The 22169-nt window shown below is 39.8% G+C and overlaps 2 protein-coding genes across 2 annotated transcripts; one reads left to right on the forward strand and one right to left on the reverse strand.

Moving 5' to 3' along the window:
* The first annotated feature begins 5833 nt into the window (after window positions 1–5833).
* On the forward strand, window positions 5834–10911 carry LOC121804717 (serine/threonine-protein kinase 38-like). Its single transcript, XM_042204355.1, has 12 exons — window positions 5834–6039; window positions 6641–6815; window positions 6970–7053; window positions 7316–7557; window positions 7660–7903; window positions 8051–8130; window positions 8414–8498; window positions 9522–9653; window positions 9722–9835; window positions 10112–10159; window positions 10274–10361; window positions 10481–10911. The coding sequence occupies exons 1-12, from the start codon at window positions 5894–5896 to the stop codon at window positions 10579–10581; spliced, it is 1539 nt and encodes a 512-aa protein (XP_042060289.1). The 5' UTR covers window positions 5834–5893; the 3' UTR covers window positions 10582–10911.
* A 111-nt stretch (window positions 10912–11022) lies between these two features.
* On the reverse strand, window positions 11023–13020 carry LOC121804718 (ran-binding protein 1 homolog c-like). The gene is made up of 4 exons (XM_042204356.1): window positions 12779–13020; window positions 12132–12283; window positions 11864–11989; window positions 11023–11586 (listed from the first exon to the last, which is right to left on the reverse strand). The coding sequence occupies exons 1-4, from the start codon at window positions 12946–12948 to the stop codon at window positions 11369–11371; spliced, it is 666 nt and encodes a 221-aa protein (XP_042060290.1). The 5' UTR covers window positions 12949–13020; the 3' UTR covers window positions 11023–11368.
* Window positions 13021–22169: the final 9149 nt, after the last annotated feature.

Raw genomic sequence — 22169 nt, forward strand, 5'->3', positions numbered from 1 at the left:
ATTTCATGTTGATTTTGCCGTGTGTGTATCTTAATAAATAAAGAAACAATTTTTTATATATGCTGGTTGATTTAAGGTAACCTGATAAAGTCATGTTTCTCAGTAGCGCTTTGTTTTGTGTGACATGATATTATAAAATATAGTAGTAGGAGTTAGTTATGACCAATTATCTCATGATTATTCATCTAGGATCATGAACCAAACACACTACAAATTTAATCTCGGATACAATCTTGCAGACCGAACACCCCCTAGTAGTATAATAAACTAACTAATCGCAACTCTATAAACTGCCTGCTTTTTGCTATTACTTGTAATATATATTCCTCCATAGTTTTCCTGTTTTTGTAGATAACGGCATTGTTGCTATCATCAAGTTTTGATAGTGTGATTCTTTCTTGAACAAACTAAGACCAGATGCATGTTAGTGTGACTGTTTCTTGATTGAGTTTGAAAGATGAAGCACATAGTATTTTTTATTTTTCACTATATATGACAAAAGCAATGTTTTGATGAGAATGTATCAACACCTAGTATTAATTTATCCGTCTGGTCAGATCTCATGTTGCATGATTGCATAAACTGAAGGGCAAGAAAATTAGTTCACAAAAAAAAGCTTTCAAATCAACAGAAAATATTCAAGATTCAGATCAGTTCATCTTAATCTTCAACCTCATGAGAACACCATTTCCAGTGTGATTCCATTTACCCTTTTCTTTTTAACAGAAGTTGATTAGCAGCCATGAGTTTTATTGTGAAAATTTGAAAATGATGAAAGGTTAGTAATTTTCAATCCAAAAGATATCATACTCCAATCAAAATTACAATTCATTAAATTCAAATGCTATTATCACGAAGGCCCCTCTTTGCATTTCTTTCTTTGACCCATAGTTCCATTATCATTATATATGACCTGTAGGTCTATTTTCATTGTCATTGATATCAGACCCACGTTTAGATCGTCACATATCCTCTTTAATTCAATTATGCAAATAATTCTGAATGCTATATATAAAATATATCCATTGCACCAATATTAACATCATATTCCGCCAAATAAATTCAATACAATATACTAAAACATATCCCTTTAAATAATCACATATCCATGTTATATCTCACAATAAATATCAATTACTAATACATAACTCTATCATATTCACATCATATAATCCAAATATTCACTCAAAATCAATATTAGCATTCAACCACATAATACATATAAAATTAAAAGTATAATTTATATATACCTAATTATGGTTGGCAATATAATCGAACTCCGGATTCAATAACCTCAGTACTTACCAAAGCTCTTCTTCTTTTCTCTTGAAGGTACGTACATTCTTGGTAGCTGTTATTTTCATTCCTGGATATATACCTATTTATTTCCTTTATTTTCTCCCCTCTTCCTACTTTTTCTTTCCCATAACATATATTCTCTCTTTATGAGAGTTGGCTACTAGTTTAGATTCGAAGTCATTCACACATAACACGTGTCATACTAATATCTTTTTATTCACTTACGTGTAAGTCACATAAATTAGTAGAAAATTGTGACATCAAAATAATATTATTAAAATGATGATCATCAAATAATATTTCAACTAACTAGAATTTATACGTACACAAAAATATATGTGTACTATATATTTTCATTTAGTTATAAAGTCTAATTGAGTAAATACTTAAATTTATTTACTTTACAGATACTGATTTTATGTATGCATGTATATAGTAGTAGTTCACTTAAACTATATAGGAAAATCTCTTATTATTTATATATAATACTCATTTGCAATATAATAATAATAATATCTAATGATAATAAAAATTATATAATTATATATGATTTGGGTTAGGGATGTCACAGAGACCGCTCATTCTATGAAAAAATTAATTACAAATCGTAAAATAGATTACTTATATTAGTTGGTATGTAAAAATTCGTAAATGTGAAAAAATCGTTACGTATTTTAGTTGATATTGAGTAATCAACATAACTTTTTTTCAGAGTGAAATCAATACACAACCAAAAAAAAAACTCAACTAACTGTAGAAACTAATTACTGCTATTGATTCCAATGCTCAACAATATTCATAGAATCTATATTGCTTGATGCATGAAAACTTAGAATTTCTTTTAAACAAAACATACCCCTTGTAATAGTACACGATCTAATTTTATGTAGCTCCCATAAAAATATGTAACACTAATTCCAGAAGCAGCATTTGCAACATAAAAATAATAGTAAGGGTACGAGAAGTTGCGCGCCGGCACCGTGTTTCCGCCCGGATTGTAAACATTAACTAGAGGCGGTGGCTTTGAACGAGGCGGCGGAGGTGATGGCGGCGCGGGAGAAGTGAAGTAGTAGTATGGCTGCGCCGGTGGAGAATATTGCGGTGGCATCGGTAGCAGCGGCGGAAGTTTAGGATTTTGAGGCGGCGGGGAGCATGTGGCGGAGGGGAAGTTTGACTGTGGGTGTGATTTGGAGATTGGTTGAAATATGATGATGAGGAGGAAGAGAGACAAGTTGTAGTAGTTTCTTGCCATGAATTCTATTGCTAGGATTAATGGTGAATGTTTGATTTTTTTTTAAATATATAGAGAGTATTTTTGGATTAGGAATTAAATAATAACACTAGAAATGGTGTGATCGATGGACACAGATCCAGTTATGCTTGTAGCTTTTAGTAAAGTGTGTTTTATTTATTTATTTATTTTTGATGAGTGGCTTAATTCCAGCCATTAATTAATTGGGAATATCAAATTTTGAAAATTTAATAATAAGGGCATTTTTTTTTTAAATTTGGGATATGATGGGGAGGACTTGGGATTTACTATCAATCTATAATTATAACTATAATCTGATGATTATTCAATATCGTATTGGAACACTAAGAACAGAAACTTAGGTACTTAGAAGACAGGCATTTGATTGAAAACTTCATGCTGAAAAAAGTGATTTCGGTTGAAACTTAAAAAAATACTATATTTTTTTGGGGAGAATTATACAATGTAGGATTTCGTACAAATTTAAAAACAATACTCCAGTTATGTGAAAACAAATTATTATTTCTCGTGGCCCACAAAATTATTGCTTTTTTGACTAAAGTTATGTGCTAAGTTGAATGATGAAATATTGGTCTTATAATATTATGCCTACAAAATTCTAGATATTGGAACACAAAGTTGATACTCTTGATAAATTGCAAACTGTAAGTAAGTATTAGATGTGATTATATGTTTTATTTTAGGAAAACTGTTTTAATATTGCTTGTGCAACTTTTGATTGTGCTTTTCTCCAGACACAATCCATCTTTATGGGAAACATATTTGTGCAAAAATTGTTGTTCACTTGATCCTTTTCTTGCATTGGGATATAGTAGTACTTTTCTCCCAAAAGAGTGCACTTTGATACTTTTCAATTCCCAGTAAAAGAATTTCGTCTTCCAATCACTTATACTCCCTATAGTATTTATTTTCTTCAGCTACTGTGATAGTATAATCCAAAATAAAGCCCTGAATAATGGATTATCAGTCGTCGAAACATAATTTATTGGTTTCTAAACTTACAAAATATTGCATTACTGAAATAGGCGGTATGAATTAAAAAAACCTCATCACCATATCTGGCCTGAGCTGAGCTTATCGGGGCAGTTGTGTTGGTTTTTCTTGGGCTTATACGTATCACCTATAACTTATTCTCGGATCGGATCGGATCGGACCTGACCGGACCAGACTAGTATGACAGTAGGGCATTATGTGCGTATATAATAAGGGAGTGGAGCCGTTGGCCAAGTTTGAGATCTTCAATGATGCCGGAGATAGGGTTGAGGTCTGCCAACGCCATGAAGCTGGTGCTGGTGCTGGTGCTCAGTTTTCTGAATTTATACAGAATTGATGATTTATTTGGCTTGTGAAAAATGACTAATATATGCAGTCCAGGAATGATTCTTCGATTGCATTGCTATGCACCGCAAGAATTTTAAATTTTTTAGATGTTTTGTGTAAAGTCACGTCACTTGATTTGTGTTCACATAAGTTGGATTCTGGATATTGCACGGGGGAAAGTATTTAAAAGAATACCTTGTGATTTGGCATTTGTGGACATTATAATAGGTAATGTATAAGTTTTGAAATAGTACTAAACATATCAAACCATTTTATTGTGTTAAAATATGAACATAAGAGAAAGATAATTTATCATTAGGTTTATATGCCAATATGAGATTACTAAAATATTAAAAATAATAATAATAATAACAATAATAATAATAATAATAATAATAATAATAATAATAATAATAATAATAATAATAAACATTGCTCCTCCAACAAATTAAAAATATTACTACAAACAAACCAATTCCAGCTGCCAAGTGGTTTCTTGTCATTTGGCTAGGGTTGGAAATTCGGTCAGTCGGTTTTATTCAACAAGAAATTTCCTTACTTGTTCAATTTCTAATGAATCTACACCTTCTATTTTTATATAGAAATAGATTCTTTCAAGAAGAACTCCAGAAGACGTTGATCGTAAATGAAAAGATTGGTTACGTAGAAAGGTGAAAAAAGATTCCTAATGTTATAGGATAACAAGATGGTTAGAAATCTTTTATTTTTTCGACCCAATCGCTCTTTTGATTTCGGAAAAAAACTTTCTTTATCAATATACATTTATCATAATGAAGCTGTCCAAAGATCAAATTATTTTGTGGATTGAATTTCCCTTGTTGCCAAGTGATTTCTTGTCATTTGGCAAGGGTTGGGAATTAGGTCGGTTCGGTTAAAACAAACCGATTTGTTGGTTCACCGACTCCCCAAATTTCACAAAACGAAGAACCGGAACCGGAACTAAAATATATTCGGTTCGGTTCGGTTTCTAATCGATAGAAACGGTTCAGTTCCAGTTAACTGAAGAGGAACCAAATTAAGCTTCAAAAGAATTAAAAGGTGAAAAATGTTGTTGCATGGATTCGATCCCTCCTGGTCAATGCACGTAGAAATTGCGATCTGCAAACAATTATTTTTGTTCATCGCGTGAATTAAAAAGTTAGCTAAGTCGAATATAACATTTTAATTTGTATATAAAAAGGTCAATATTCAAACTTCGGTTAATCGAAAACCGATGTTTCGTTTCAGTTCAATTATCGGTTAACCGATTAACTGATGACCGAATTCCCAGCTCTAATTTGGCCCATAATTTATTTATGTTTTTAGTTTTTTACCTTTTAAAGAACGATAGATCGATGTATATAGTTTTTTACCTAATTTGGCCCATAGATCGATGTATATAGTTAGGCCTAAATTTAAACCATTAGATCATTTAATATTAAGGAAAACCAATAGCGAAAGATGTTTACTACTCCCTCCGTTTCATTTCATTTTCTGCACTTGTTTAATATTCTCTCTCTTACTTTACTCTTTCTCCACTTTAATTATTTATAATTATTTTTTTAAAATGAGTGCGCAAAATGAAATGTGTCTATTAATGTGGAACGGAGGAAGTATATGAGTTTATGAAATTTGCATACCGAATCATTCGAAATATGATAGAATGCTGAAAATTCAACATTACTCCCTGATTATAGACTTTGGTTTCACATAAAAAAAATAATAATCGTCAGTAAAAATAAGACGCACGGACTTATTGGAATTTGGAATATGCGTTGTGGTAAAGTTGAAAACTGTGTCTGAAAAATTGAACTCAAACGACGCCGTACAGTCAAACATAAAGACAGTCACTACTCACAAAGCACGAGCTGATAGTTACTTAAATATTGCACGTATGTATATATATATATCGTGGTACACAATTTCTGTGTGCGTGAGAGAGAGCGAGAGAGGGTACAGTGATTTATTGGAAATCTGGAGAGAGAGAGAGAGGAGGTGAGAATGGAGGAGGAAATGAGCAATGACAACAGTCGCGAAGATGAAATTTTAGGTTCGAGTTTGACTATGGAGAAAGTGGCAGCAGCGAAAAAGTACATCGAGAATCACTACAAAAATCAAATGAAAAGCATACAGGAGCGGAAACAGAGGTATGCTTCCAAGTGTTTTGTTCTACTGTTTTGCATATTCGAAATGCAGCTCACTGGCGATCAATTGATTCCTTCGAACTGCGATGAGATGCGTGCTTTTCGAGATCTAGTGCTGGCTTTGGCATTTCTGTCGTTTTTGTGGTCTAATTGTACTTCGAATTTAGGTTTTCACCAGTTTATTAGGTCGTGGTAGATCAAAATTGCGTTTACTGATTTATTCATGGTTCGATTTTAGTGGTTTTACAGTGTTATTGAACTCTATTTGCACAAGCTATGGATTTTGAAGTGAATTTATGTTCAAATTAGAAAAATCGGTTATTTCCCAAGTTATATGAGTAAATGTGGCAAATGCTGATAATGCCAGTTAACATTTTAGGCAACTGAAAGCTGCTCCACTTACAGGGAGAGAGGGAGAATATATTGGAACTTGTAGCCAGAAAATCTTTCATGATCTGTTTTTATATTCAACAGAGAGTTTTGTGAATCCCTGATGATAAATATACCTATATAAGAAATTACTGTTATATCTATTCACGATGATATCTCGAGCCAATTTGTATGTTTCGAAAGTTTAGGTTGCCCTTTATATGTGTGGCTTCAGGAGGTGGATACTAGAAAGGAAGTTGGCCTCTTCAGATGTGCCCAAAGATGAACAGATAAATTTGATCAAAGATTTGGAAAGGAAAGAGACAGAGTTCATGAGACTGAGAAGGAACAAGATATGTGTAGATGATTTTGAGTTTCTTACTATTATTGGACGTGGTGCCTTTGGCGAGGTAGGTGTCACCCTTGGATGTATAATCTATTTCTGTTCGATTTCCCAATATACTCAGCATGCTTGTTTTGCATGTCGTATTCTAATAACCTAATAAGTTTGTATCTGAGTATTTGTAGTTGCTTTATATGATTCTGATAAATTTGACATTTTAGGTCCGACTATGCCGGGAGAAAAAATCGGGCAATATTTATGCCATGAAGAAGTTGAAGAAATCTGAAATGGTCTCAAGAGGACAGGTAAAAGCAAACTGAACCTTTATCCAAGGTGTAACTTTTAACATAAAAAAATGCCTTTTTCTAAGGAGGGGAGAGTGGAAGAGAAAAGATTGCAAGCTTTCAGATCATAATCATAAAGAACTTCCCCAAGATATATGAAACCTGACATGAGAAATCTGAATATCAATTTTATTAATCCACTTTATACGAAAATACAGGAAAAAACTTGTCCGCTAATCAAGAGGTCCTAATAATATCTGAATAATGTTATTATGTTCCACAGGTGGAACATGTAAGAGCAGAAAGGAACCTGTTGGCAGAAGTGGGGAGCCATTGTATAGTTAAACTATACTACTCTTTTCAAGATCCTGAATATTTATATCTTATCATGGAATATCTACCTGGAGGTGACATGATGACTCTGTTGATGAGAGAAGACACATTGTCTGAAAATGTGGCTAGATTTTACATCGCTCAAAGTGTGTTGGCAATTGAATCTATTCACAAACATAACTATATTCACAGGTTTGTGTGAATTTATATACATGATACAAACAATTCTTACATATGATACAATTAATTTATTATGTGATTTATCTTTCTGATACCCTTTCATTTTCTTCTTAGAGATATCAAACCAGACAATCTTCTTCTTGATAAGAACGGTCACATGAAACTCTCAGATTTTGGTCTATGCAAGCCCCTTGACTGTAGGACTTTATCTACGGTGAACGAAAACGAAGAATTGGATGATGAAAACATAAGGGAACCAATGGACATCGATGGCCGTTTTCCTGGTGCTGCCAATGTCAGTAGTTGGAGAAGTCCTCTTGAACAACTTCAGCACTGGCAGATGAACAGGAGAAAGTTGGTAAGTAATTGAGAGCGATGCTTGTTTTTCTTTATGCAGAAATTTGTTTTTCTTTAAACTAGTTAATTTTTTTCCATTGCGAAGCTTGCCGTCACAGTTGATCTTTAGTTCCTAAGTATGTAATCATCTTCATTTTGTCTTTTGAAGGCGTTTTCAACTGTTGGTACACCTGACTATATTGCTCCAGAAGTGCTGTTGAAGAAGGGATATAGCATGGAGTGTGACTGGTCAGTCCAATCCCCCCCCCCCCCCCCGGCAACACTGACCCCCTCTCCTGTTCCAGCTATTGTTACACTTGATCATTCATGAAAGCTGTTTATGTTGATATTGTGATGTGTCATTTTCAAAGCTTAAATGGCACCATACAAGTCTTTTCAACTGACCTGTTAAAACTGCTGAATGTTATTATGTGCTGTATGACTAGAATCCAGAACCACAGATGCCTAATACAACAAATATTCTTCTAACCTGTTCATAGCTTACCTCGTGAATGACCACGCATATTTGCAGGTGGTCATTGGGTGCAATCATGTACGAAATGCTTGTTGGCTATCCGCCATTTTATGCGGATGATCCTATGACCACTTGCAGGAAGGTACATGCCTAAATTTATTTTCCTCTTTCATATTTACTGATTTATAGGGTAATAGAAGATGATTAGCTTACATGCAATCAATTGTTTACATTGTCCTATCTGCATCCTTAAAAGCACTACAGAAATCATCCAGTATATTGTGCTCCGGACCATATCCAATCAACTGCCGTTGCCATTGTGAAATGAGTTCAACATACATCTATAGTTCTCTCATTGCAATAACATGTTTGTTGTATACCTCTCTCTGCACCATCCAAGCAATTTTGCCATGTGATGTTCATTTATTGTTGTTGCCTTTTATTGTTATCACCAATACATCTTAAGGTAACCACCATTAATGCTCAGCAACGTAGTCTGTATAATATTTGTCTCTGTATTGGTTAATGTCAAACTTAGTTAGCACATTTGATTCATAATAATGGAAGCTTTTATTGAAATGCTCAAAAATTGTGAATCCTTCTAGCCATTACAAGCCTAAGCAGTACCCCTGTTTTTGCTTTCTGTTCAATGAAGTGTTTCTTTCCCGACATTCCTCCTTGCTCTGTTTTGCTTTGGATTTTCTTTTTTGCGTGTCATTGTTGAAGGCTCCGATGATGATGTCTATACTAGTATATCGTTCCAATTGCTGAACTGCTCCACCATGTTAGTGGTAATGTAGAGATGAAGGGACAACTGAGGAGCTTGATTGCACTCTTTTTATGTATCGTCTGCGTTTCCTTTGATTTTTTTTGGCCTTTGTCTTGCACAAAATGGTACTAGATCAATTCTTGAGTGTTGACTTCCAATTCTTTTTGCCTTTTTTAGGTTTTATGTGCTATGGTTTTTTGGCCACTTTTTAATGGCTTTTAGGTATATTTGTTACCTGCGAGTAGGCATGAACGTTCAGATTTTGGCTCTACTTTTATCGATGTTCATTCTGTTATCAGGATGATTAATGTAAAGGCACAACACTACAATATGATGAGCATTATTGTTATCGATGTACTAGTCTGTTTCCTGATGCAGTTTTCTTATGATCGCTAGATTGTTCATTGGAAGAATCACCTGAGATTTCCCGAAGATACCAAAATCAGCAATGAGGCAAAAGATCTCGTATGTAGTTTACTCTGTGATGTAGAGCATAGACTTGGAACAGGAGGTGCAGCTCAGATAAAGGTATTACTTGGTCCAAATGAGTGTCTTGTGCTCCTCTTCTCTCTCCATTCACACATGAGCTAATGCAGGCTCACCCTTGGTTCGTCGATGTTGATTGGAATAAATTATATGATATGGAAGCAGCATTTAAACCAGAGGTCAACGGGGAGCTGGACACTCGGAATTTCATGAAGTTTGATGAAGTACAAACTGATCTCTTAGCTTTTATTATGTTTCATGCCTTCCATTCCACCCCCTGCAGATAGTCATATTTATCTCCATACGTCAGGGTAATCTTGATTTTATCTTTGAAATATGAGGTTGGTGATCAGAATCCCGGGTATTATTCACGAGCCAATCTAATCTGTGATACACTTGACCAGTCTCATGGCAAGACATTAATGTCATGATATGCCTGCTTCATTGTACTCGTTCCTGTGCTCGTCTTCTATTGTCTAATGTCTCACTTATTTGAACAGCTGGATCCACCAACACCATCGAAGTCTGGGTCAGGATCCTCAAGAAAGGTCTGTCTTGCTGCTCTTTGCAAACGTTAATCCATTTTCCATATTCCCCAAATTGTTGAACAGTGTGGGAAATATGTACTTCTTTCTGATCTTGATATAATTTTCTTCAAACAGATGCATCTAACTCCAAAAGATTTTAGTTTTGTGGGCTATACTTACAAGAACTTCGATGCCATCAAAGAGGCTCTGCGCAATAAATCAGGTACCAAGCTTTCCAAATCACGAGTCAATGACAATGACACTACTAACTACTAAGTACACATCTACATGTTCCCGAATCCTGATGGAGACGACACTGAAAATATTATTTGGCGATTGCAGACGACACGATCCTGATGTCAGTCGGGAATGAAGTCAAGGAGATGACAGAGGAACCAGGTATCCGGATGAACTCATCGATGGATGATGTAATGTCACCATAGTTGCCCTACCCATGCGAGAATGGAAACATTGCAGATGGCCTGTATATTGGTAGGTTGGCCTTGGTTGTTGCCTATATCCGGTCGTTGCAGTAAGGTCGTTTCAGTATTGGTTGTACAGTATGGTTGGGTAGAGATGCTTGTAATAGAAAATTTAGGACTCATGGCCAGGCTGCCCAGGTTGGTAGGATGCCCTGCTTTCTCTTGTGGCAGCTTCTGGTTTTAGACAATTTATTGCATCTCTGATTATTCGGACATCAATATTTAATGATGTTTTAATCCACAATCTGTAATTCTCACAATTTATAAAATACTGTAATTTTAATTTTTCAATACATGCTTTTCTTGTTTGTGTTCAATACTTCTTAAACGTTTAATTGATGCCGGTAGTATACGAAAGTATTTCTGCATAAATAAATTAAAGATCCACAAGAAATGCTGAAATAGTACACGCGAAAAGAAATACAGTTTGATGAAGATATAATTATATGTTTCTGAGGGTAATGCACCCATGTCCAAGAATTTTTGCAAATACCATCTCGACAGTAAAAAAACAAATGACTCATACTTCAGAGGGCTCCAAAACAACACCAACTGAGCCTGACCTGACCCGACCTGACCTGACCTGACTGACGACTGATAATGGACCAGTGAACAAACCAAATGAAGAAAGACCATGGTTTCACGACTATAATCTGGTGCCGGGTTGACTCACCTGAATAACCCATGCGCCAAACCTTGTCAGCCAAAAACCAAGACAAGACTCTACCAAATGGCTCATATCTCTCTTTTACTTCTCTGCGGAGGCTTCTGGATTCTCGTTCTCGCCCTTTTTCTCTGCAGAGGACGAAGGTGCGGCTTTGGACTCGGGTTTCTCTTCCTCGTCTTTAGCCCCAACACTCAACTTTTCGATAAGACTGGCTGCAGTTTTTCCTTCTTCACTCTCTCCGTTATCAGTTGTCTGTGCTTCGGCTATTTCTGCAATCATATCCTTGAAAGTTTTGCAATCTGAAAATCAAGTAGATATTCATTATTGGAACTAACTATACACCGGAATGTATAGATAATTTCAGCTCAAGGGCTGCAAGCTATTCTACTGAACCAGGAATTATGATCAGATTAAAGTACAGATAGTAATACAAACAAGATTCTACTAAAATATTATCACACACATTACATTTATTATATTATAGTATCTCATAAACTAAAGAAAGCAACTAAAAATCATGTTTCCAATTCATTTCAAAAGTCAAATACAACAAGTATTTAGATAGAATGAACTTACTCTCCACAGAGGCAAACCGGATCGCAAAAGTTTCATCCTTCAGCTCTCCATCAGAGAAATCAGCAGCATGCCACACACATGATTTGTCATTCCCTTGATGCTCTTGCACAGTCATTGTGGATAGGACTGCATTTATTACGACAATAAATGGCCAGTTTTTAGCAAAATACACCATATCCATGATCAGATACAACATTTTTCAATAAAAACACCAAGTATTCACATGAGTAGTAATATACAAATAATTCACATCTGTCTGTATACTAACCAAGGTGATTGGCGCAGATCTTAAGGGTCTTGTTCTGCCTCATGACAAGCCTAACTTTTCCCGTCTCCTTGTGCTTTAGCAGCTTAACAATGCCCACTCCCCTTTCCTTCCATTGATTACCGTCCTTGTCAAATCTGTACAACTTAGACTTCCTAGAAAAAAAAAACAAGTAATTCAGAAATCTATAAGGATCAATAATCACACTAAATTATTAAGACATGAACTCTTGTGCGTGGATATGAAGTGTCATACACGCAGGTATAGAGACTTATCGACATTTTTTTCGAACATTTACATGACAAAACTTAATCTACTGGATCAAGCGAATTGAATTCCAGAAGTAAAATGAAAATCAATCTACTCCGCATTTACATGTTTAACTTGATCGCCTCATTCGTGATTTAGGCAGTCCATCAACAACGATACTCAAATATGATCACCACAGTAATTAGAAAAAAATACCAAACTGACCAAGCAAATAGAACTTCAACGTCAATTCAGCTCAAATTCAAAATCAATCAACCATCAGCGTAAAGCAAAACCACATCGATCTAATCTACCGCACCGATCCACTCACAACAGCAGAAACCAAACAATTAAACACCGAATCTCACATCAATCAGCGAATTGAACCTAAAAGGACTCACAACTCAAGAAGAACATCTTCGTTCTCTTCACCGGTGGTGACGGCGACTTCCTGCAGCTGGACGATCGGAGCAATCTGAGCGCCGGTGTCCTCATCATCGGCCGCCGGCCTCGAATTGTCATCTTCTTCCTCCTCTCTCTTTAGAACTGTGGGCTCAGTTTCTGTAGCCATGACCGAAAAATTGAGATGGATTTTGGGATCTGCCAACAGAGTTAGGGTTTAAGCAGCGACGATAATGATTTCTGGAGCCATCGCATTTCGATAATATATGTATATTGTACAGCGTAGAAGTAACGCTGACGCTATTTGGGCTTCATGGACCGGGTCGGGTTAACATTCTGTTACTCCTATTAACCATATTTGACCCGCTTTCACGTTATTTAGTTAAGGGCCCACATCGAGACTTATGAATGTGTGGGTTACTTTAGGGATATTGGTCACTAAAATTATAAACTTTGCCTAAAATTTGGTATTTTTCATTAACTTTAAAATTGGTTTAGGATATCACAAACTTTGCATTTTATTTGGTATTTTCCACGGCATGTCTATCACCATATTTGACTAACTTACGAGACTTTTTTTTATCATACTTGACACAATTAAATCAATGTGATTTTCTACATGTCTTTTTATCCTACTTGTTATGAACTTAAAAAGTTATTTAAAATATCATAAAACGTATCACGGTTGCCCACGTAAAATAAGATTTTGATAAAAATATCTTATTTGGGTCAGTTTGGGAAATACCAAATAAAGTGCAAAGTTTGTGATATTCTAGACCAATTTTAAAGTTCATGGAAAATATCAAATTTTGAGCAAAGTTTGTAGTTTTAGGGACTAATATACCGTTTCTTTTAAATGTAGTGTTACACACTGCATTAATTAAGTTTAATAATGATTAATTAATGTTTCAATAAACATACGAGAAACTAAAAAAAATAACTGAAAATCAAATTAACAGTACAAAAAGCGAAATTTTCAATTACCGGATGTAATTGAAAATTCAAGAGGAAATTTGAACATTAATTTAAATTTGGAAAACCATGCATATATACATTCATTGCTAGCGTCAAACCAAAACTCACCCAAATTTAGCAAACTGAACACACTTAGCCCTCACAACAAAATCATCAATAGGTAATGGTAGAATGACAAATGGACTCCATGACTATATTTATGCAGCAACATGAACAATGTACGATGTTTTCTTCAGACCCAACATAGATCATAATACTATAGTTGTGATTATTTTTTTTAAGTATACTGAAAAAACCAGAAAGAGGCCTATATGGTTAACGGCTATGTTAAGGAGAAACTCCCCCAACGACGATTAATTCCTTCGAGAAGTCGCGGGAACCTTTGCCCGACGATCAATCGCGATAAGAATAGGGTTCAACGTAAAGCAAGAAAGATAGCGTAAAAATATTTTATTCCTTGACGGTGAAATAAAATACACGCCTATTTATATCTAAGGACCCTAGGGTTGATTCGACCTACGATCCGGGAAAGAATCAACGAAGAAAACCCGGAAAGGAGCTTAAAGCCCGCTCAACTCAAAATATTCAATAAGTAAATAATTGTCATCAAAATAAAGCAACAAAAATAAAAATACTAACTAAACCAAAATAAGACTCGATTACTCTGCTTCACTTCCGGCTGGTGGAGAAGTCGGCCAGGTAATCCGGCGGCCGTCTCTGGCGGCGCGGGCGATCCTTCCCGATCGTTCTCTTCGGCTCCTTGTCGACCTTCCCTGACGTATCGAAATCCAACTCTTCCATCAGTTGCTCTGGTCTCATCTCTTTAAGCCTCGCAGAGGGCTGCACGGGTTGCACCTTATCAACTCCTCACCCCTTAAAAACCTCCTTGTCCTCAAGGAGCAGCCCCGGGAACCTCCTTTGCACCACTGTCACAGGCTCCCAGGTCGGTGCGGCTCCCCCATCATCATCCCATTCCAGTAACACCTCATCAACGGTAGCTCCCTCGCTTAACACCACTCGCCGATCCAAGACCCGCCTCGGCTGGACCACCGGTCTGCTATGAGCGAACGCAGGTGGAAAAGCTTATGTGCTGCGAAGCGCACTCTCGACAAACGGTTTCAACAAGCTTACATGGAAGACGTTATGCACCCGGCTCATTTCCGGCAGCTTCAAACGATACGCCACCTGCCCGATTCGCTCGAGTATCTCAAACGGGCCATAAAAACACCTCGCCAATTTAGTAGATAACGGCCGTGCCACGGAGTGTTGCCTGTATAACTGTAATTTCAACAACACTCTGTCCCCAACTTCGAACTCTACATCTCTGCGATGCTTATTCGCAGTCGCCCTCATCCGTTGTTGAGCACACTCCAAGTTTTTCCTCAGCATCACAATTAGCTCCCCACGTTGTCTTATCATCACTGCGACGTCCGGGGGGGTGGAGGCAGGCGGAGATGCCGCAATCAGCGACGGTGGCTCCCTGCCATAGAGGGCGGTGAATGGGGACGTCCCCAACCCTTCGTGATAGAAGCAATTCAAGGCCAGCTCCGCCCACGGGAGGAAATTCGCCCACTTGGACGGTTTGTCCGCGGTAAAATCCCTCAGGTACTGTTCTAGGCCACGATTACGCACCTCTGTTTGCCCATCGGACTGCGGGTGGTAGGCGGTTGAAAAATGGAGCTTCGTGCTGCTCAAACGCAACATATCCTCCCAAACCGCATTCAGGAACACTGGGTCACGGTCAGATACCAATGTTCTCGGAAATCCGTGATGCTTCACCACCATATCTATGAAGATGGATGCCACCTTCAATGCGTTATAAGTACTCGGCAGCGGTGCAAAGTGTGCATACTTGGTGAGGCGGTCTACCGCCACTAAAATAGCCGTGTATCCCCGAGATTGTGGCAGGTCGGTGATGAAATCCATCGACACATCCTCCCAAACCCGAGACGGAATCGGTAGGGGCTGCAATAACCCTGCAGGCTTCTGTGTAGAATATTTCGTCGTTTGGCACTCATAACAGGCATTCACAAAGTCTTAACATCTTTCCGCATCCCCTTCCAATAAAAGACTGTTGCTAGCCGTTTAAATGTGTGATCCACCCCTGGGTGACCCGCGGTCGGCGACGCGTGATACTCTCGCAAAAGCAGCTCCTTCACCATCGAATCTTGGCTAACATAGATGCGCCGCTTGAAATAGATCAGCCCCTCCGACATAGACACTCCCGGGTCAGCAGTTCCCAATTTCCACGCTGCCTGGAGCGCGATCAAATCCTCAGAAGACTGCACCTCCCCGCGCAAAATATCCAGCAGCTCGGGAACCGGGCTAGAGATCGCCATCAGCAGGCGCGCATCTTCCCCTGGGTCGCTGTCCAGCTGTTGTTCGCGGTCCTATCCCGCAACACCGGCGTCTCCTCCACATCTCTCCTGGATAACGCATCAGCCACTCTGTTCGAGACTCCCGTCTTGTACTCAATTCTGAACTTATACCCCATCAACTTTCGGACATAGAACTGTTGATCCGGCGTCTGGATTATTTGTTGCAACAATTCCTTCAAACTTTTTGATCACTCCGAATCACAAATTCCCGACCCAACAAATATTGACGCCATTTCTGAACCGCCTCGACAATAGCGTAGAGCTCCTTATGATACGTGGAGGACACGCGGTGCTTTGGACCCAATTTCTTACTGAAAATAGCCAAGGGGTGTCCATCCTGAAGTAACACCGCCCCTATACCGAAGTCCGACGCATCCGTTTCCAAGTAGAAAGTCCTCGAGAAATCTGGGAGGCGGAGGACAGGTGCCGACGACATCGCTGCCTTTAATGCCCCAAAACTCGCCTCCGCTGTCAGAGACCACACAAAAGCATCCTTCTTCAACAGTTCAGTAAGCGGACCAGCGATGGACGCGTAATGCTCCACAAAACGTCTGTAGTACCCCGTCAGACACAAGAAACCCCGCAGTTGCTTGACAGTCGTAGGGACCGGCCAAGACATCATAGCTTCAATTTTGGTTGAATCTACCTTGAGATGGCCATCTGCAATGATATGGCCCAAGTACTCGACTGTGGTGCATGCAAAGGTGCACTTTGAAAGCTTCACAAAAAATTGATTCGCTGCAAGAATAGACAAAACCTCATTCAGATGGCGCACATGAGCCGACAACGTCGGGCTGTAAATCAAGATGTCGTCGAAAAAAAAGATAACAAATTGGCGCAAGAAGGGCCTGAAGAGGGCGTTCATTGCCGCTTGGAACGTAGATGGGGCGTTCGTCAGCCCAAACGGCATAACTAAGAACTCAAAATGCCCGTCGTGGGTCCGAAATGTCGTTTTATACACATCTCCTTTGCACATTCGGATCTGGTGGTATCCTGATCTCAGATCCAATTTGGAGAAAAATCTCGCCGATCCCAATTCGTCGAATAACTCATCTGTGGTCGGAATCGGAAAGTTATCCGGCACGGCACTGTAACTGCATTCAACGCTCTGTAATCAATGCAAAATCGGAACGACCCATCCTTCTTACGTATAAGCAACACCGGCGACGAGAAAGGGCTCTGGCTCGGGCGAATGATACCCGAATCAAGCATCTCCTCGACCTGGCATTTGATCTATGTTTTCTGGAAGTATGGATACCTGTACGGCCGGGCGTTTACTGGCTTTGTCTGTGTAAGTAAATGAATCTTGTGATCAAAGATGCGCTTCGGAGGCATCCCCGAGGGTAACCCAAACACCTCACTGTGCGACTCCAACACTGCCAAAATTTCATCAGGGAGCTCCTTCGAGAAAGAGAGAGACTCCGTCGCTGCCGCGTCGCGGCTGCTGATGTGGAAGGTGTACCAACTCAAAAACTTCTCCGACGCCCTGCAATGTAAGTAAGGTTGAAAACTGCCGCAGCGAGACATTCTGGGTGATCGGCGGCACCAAATTCAGGCGAATATGCTCCTCATTCCTCACAAACTCCAATGTATTTGTGTCGAAGTCGTTGGTCACACGACGGAGAGACTTCAGCCATGCTCTCCCCAAAATAATATCCGGCCATGCACCGGCAGAATGTGCAGATCAACTAGAAACACATGCTTCTGAATGACGATTCTCGTTTGTTTACTAACCCATGAACATAGAATAGATTCCCCATTGCCAACATAGACTCTGAAAGGGCGTACTCTTAGCAGCGGAAGGGCGAGCCGCTCAGCCACCCGAGGATGTAGGAAATCGTGTGAGCTCCCTGTGTCTACCAAAATACGAACTTCCATCGAACCCACAGACCCAACCAGCTCGATCGCGTCCTCCTTCTGACGACCCTCCAATGCTTAGATATGAGATATTTCCGCCGTTACAATCTGCGTATCCCGAGGGACCTCATCCTCTTCATTCTCATCCTCTGAATCTCCATCCGCGCCCATGTACACCAAGAACCGACCCCGACAATTGTGGCCCGCTACCCACTTCTCCGGGCACCACCAACACAATCCCAAGCGCGATCTCTCTGCTCTCTCCACTTGTGACAACCGAATAACATGAAGTTTCGAGAACTCTGAGAATATCTGCTGGGGTGGCCGTGAAACCTGCTGCTGGGGGGCAGGCAGAGCCAACTACTGCGACTGGCCGGGCTGCATGTGCTCGTAACGACCCCCAGATCGTCGCTGAAAGCCCCCTGCAGGCGACGGTCGATCGATGCAGCTGTCACACTCCACAGCTAAAGCTATAGCAGCTGCCACCGACGACGGATGTTGAAGACGCACTTGATTCTTCACCGGTTGCGTCAGGCCCTCTACATAAATAGGCAGGAGAATGTACTCCGGTACTCCCTTCACCCGATTCAGCATGGTCTCGAAAGTGGTATTATACTCTGCTAGAGACCCCGTCTGACACAACTTCACAATTAACTCAATAAAATTCTGAAAACACTGCGGGTCAAAGCGACGCCGCACATCCTCCAAGAAATCCGCCCAGTTCGCATTCGGATTATTATCTCGATAGTTAAATATCCACTCTGAAGCCGGGCCCTCAAACATCATGACCACGTAATGCAATCATTGATCCACCGGTGTACCCATATGGTTAAAGTAGTATTGAACCCTTGAAATTAGGGGTGAGCAAAAAAACCGGAAACTGAATATCCGAACCGAACCAAACCGAAATTTTGAAATTCGGTTCGGTTATTTCGGTTTTTCGGTTCGGTTTTGAAAATACAAAATTTTTGGTTTTTCAGTTCCGTTCCATTCGGGCGAAGAAAAAAACCGAATAACCGAATTATATATATATTCTATTAATTTAATATATAGTATATTCTTTTAATAAATTCTACTATATTATATATATTATATGTATTATTGATTTTATATTATATATAAATATTCTATTAGTATATATAAAATAAAATAAATTACACACACACATATATATTAATATTATATTTATTTTTTCGGATTTTTTGGGTTTTTCGGTTTTGTTCGGGTTTTTCGATTTTTAAGTTTGGTTTTCGGTTTTTCAGTTTCGGTTTTTTGGTTTTTCAGGTTTGGTTCGGTTTGGATTTTGAACTAAATTCGATTTTTCGGTTTTGGTTCGGTTTTGACAAAAAACTGAACCGAAACCCGAATGCACACCCCTATTTGAAATCCAATTCACTGCCTCAGACCTGTTGTAACGAGGTGGCCTCATCTTTTCATAGTGCGATTTCTCGTAACGCTGATGATCGTACCGCATAGGGTCCGAATACTGCCCAACATCCCGCTCACCCGATGAAATATCCCAAGCCGATTATTGCACGCCGGTACGCCCCTTCTGCCGTTATGCCGGATAATCCCAGGCTGACGGCTGGCTGCTTCTATTGGGTGCCCCACCGTATCCGGGTGGTGCCAGGGTGAAATCTCCAACGACGCTGACCTTTGCGGACCCCGGTTTATCGTTGGCCCCGCAAACCCTAGCGGCGGCAGTGTAGTCATGGATACCGCCGCTGTGTAGATAGGGCGCTGGTTCATTGAACCTCTCCTCCACCCCGAAGTTACATCATAAAGAGGATCAGGATCAGGCCGCGACCTTGGCGGCACACTTACGGGCTGTCGGCCCTCCGCATCCAGACGAGCCTCAACCCTCGCGATTGACGACAGAATGTGTTCAAAGGCCAATGCTGGAGCATTCAACGGTGCTGACGCCGCCGAAAGCGGCTCTAAGCCGGTGATAAACGGTGCTGTCGAAACAGAGGCTGAAACAGGATGCCCTCCCTCTGACATCGACATGGTTCTCTGAGTACGTGATGAAAGCACCACTTGTTAAGGAGAAACTCCCCCAACGACGATTAATTCCTTCGAGAAGTCGCGGGAACCTTTGCCCGATGATCAATCGCGATAAGAATAGGGTTTAACGTAAAGCAAGAAAGATAGAGTAAAAATATTTTATTCCTTGACGGTGAAATAAAATACACGCCTATTTATATCTAGGACCCTAGGGTTGATTCGACCTACAATCCGAGAAAGAATCAACGAAGAAAACCCGGAAATGAGCTTAAAGCCCGCTCAACTCAAAATATTCAATATGTAAATAATTGTCATCAAAATAAAGCAACAAAAATAACAATACTAACTAAACCAAAATAAGAATCGATTACTCTGCTTCACTTCCGGCTGGTGGAGCCGTCTCTGGCGTCGCGGGCGATCCTTCCCGATCGTTCTCTCCAGCTCCTTGTCTACCTTCCCTGACGTATCGAAATCCAACTCTTCCATCAGTTACTCTGGTGTCGTCTCTTTAAGCCTCGCAGAGGGCTGCATGGGTTGCACCGTATCAGGCTATTTGTCCAAAATTTAGTTACTTTCATAAAAATTTATTAGAATATAATGCACCTTAGTATTTATTTGAAAAAAGCTAGATTTTCACTCTAATAATCAGTTTTGATTTCATACAACTAATATTCTAAAAAATAGTACTACCATAACTTGATACAACAAGCTCTTCACAATAAATATAAATAAAATAAAAAAATAGTAGTAGTAGTAGGTAAATGGAGTACATATATATAGGAATGGCATAAAAAGTGGATAACTGGGTCTTACCAATTGAGACGCTTGTCTTACAAGTTACAAATGAAACCCATTTATATAAAATACTAAATGTAGCATCTTTTAGATAAATCTAGCGAACAAGGAGCAGCAATAGCAGAAACAGTATTTGTGTTATCACAGCTAATAATGACATTGAATGCAAAGCAACAGAATATGGGGTCTCTTGCAAACTTTCATTTGCAAGTCAAATGTAGCATAACAGAGGATAGCATGATTTTTTCAATAACGATATTTGGTGGAGTAATCCTTAGGGGCAATAACTAGACCACGCCCCTTCCTGGCGCCACGGTAGACAGTCTCAACGATGTCAATGAACTCTTGCTTATCGTCATGGCCCAGTTGATTTCTTGTTGTTTCCAGTGCCAAGATCAATCATAAGAGCATCTCCAGTAGTTAGAGGACAAGCAATAGCCCAGCCATAGCCTAGCCATGCCACATCAGCAGCACTAAATTCCTCCTGCCACATCAGCAGGACAAGCAACTGGACAAGCAATAGCCCAGCCATAGCCTTGCCACATCATCAGCACTAAAAACAAATAATTAAACAATCATACAAAATACGGAATTAAATTTATGACACATATAGGGGAAAATTCTCTAATAATATTAAATTTTAAAAAAAACATTAATTAAAAAAAAGTAAAAAAAAATTCTAATCCACGCACGGGCCCACCCCTTCCGCCGCCGCCTCACTCCTTGCCTTCGTCGCAGCTATCCGGGACCCCCAAATCTGCGGCATCTGAGCCCGAGTCAGAGCCCCTGACCTGTGCCGCGCCGGGATTCAAATCCTGTCGCATACTCACGAGCACGGCGTGAAAAAAACTCTTCTCCTCGGGGTCAGTTGCATTCTTCCATTGATCTATGACCTTGATCATCTGAGCCAGCGCTTGTTGACGCGCCAAGAAGACGAGGTCGGCTGTCGAGCTGCCAACAGGGGGGATGCTGACTGGACCTCCTGGGACCTCTGGCGAGGGCGTTGCGCCCGTCTTTGACCTACCGGGCGAGTGCGGCGAGTAAACGAGGGAGGGGACGGGGTGTCCTGAGCATCTTCGGGGAGGTCGTGGGAACCGCCGCTGCTACCTCCGGCGTAATCACCTGAATAGTTCAGGCGCTGCTTCTTCGGCCAGCCCGCGTCGACACCTGCCCGAAACTTCTCGGAGTCCATTAGCACCTCGTAGCAGTTCCAGTAGTGGAAGTCCTTGTAAGGCCCGGGCTGGGGGAACTCTTTCTCCGCCAGCCTCCTGCAGTCGTCGTCAGTTTGGCCGCTGGACTTCATTTGGAGGGCGTTGGTGTACAAGCCCGAAAATCGGGAGACCCCAGATCGGATTCGGTCCCACCCCTTCCGGCACTCCTC

Source organism: Salvia splendens, chromosome 5, assembly GCF_004379255.2.
Source record: "Salvia splendens isolate huo1 chromosome 5, SspV2, whole genome shotgun sequence".
NCBI lineage: Eukaryota > Viridiplantae > Streptophyta > Magnoliopsida > Lamiales > Lamiaceae > Salvia > Salvia splendens.

Excerpts from the sequence above, each read along its gene's own strand:
- LOC121804717 (XM_042204355.1), top strand. The coding sequence starts at position 5,894 with ATGGAGGAGGAAATGAGCAATGACAACAGTCGCGAAGATGAAATTTTA. Across the intron at positions 7,558-7,659 it reads AAACATAACTATATTCACAG|AGATATCAAACCAGACAATC; the intron begins GTTTGTGTGAAT and ends TTTTCTTCTTAG. Across the intron at positions 8,499-9,521 it reads CTATGACCACTTGCAGGAAG|ATTGTTCATTGGAAGAATCA; the intron begins GTACATGCCTAA and ends TATGATCGCTAG.
- LOC121804718 (XM_042204356.1), bottom strand. The coding sequence starts at position 12,948 with ATGGCTACAGAAACTGAGCCCACAGTTCTAAAGAGAGAGGAGGAAGAA. Across the intron at positions 11,990-12,131 it reads GATCTGCGCCAATCACCTTG|TCCTATCCACAATGACTGTG; the intron begins GTTAGTATACAG and ends TAATAAATGCAG. Across the intron at positions 11,587-11,863 it reads CCGGTTTGCCTCTGTGGAGA|ATTGCAAAACTTTCAAGGAT; the intron begins GTAAGTTCATTC and ends CTTGATTTTCAG.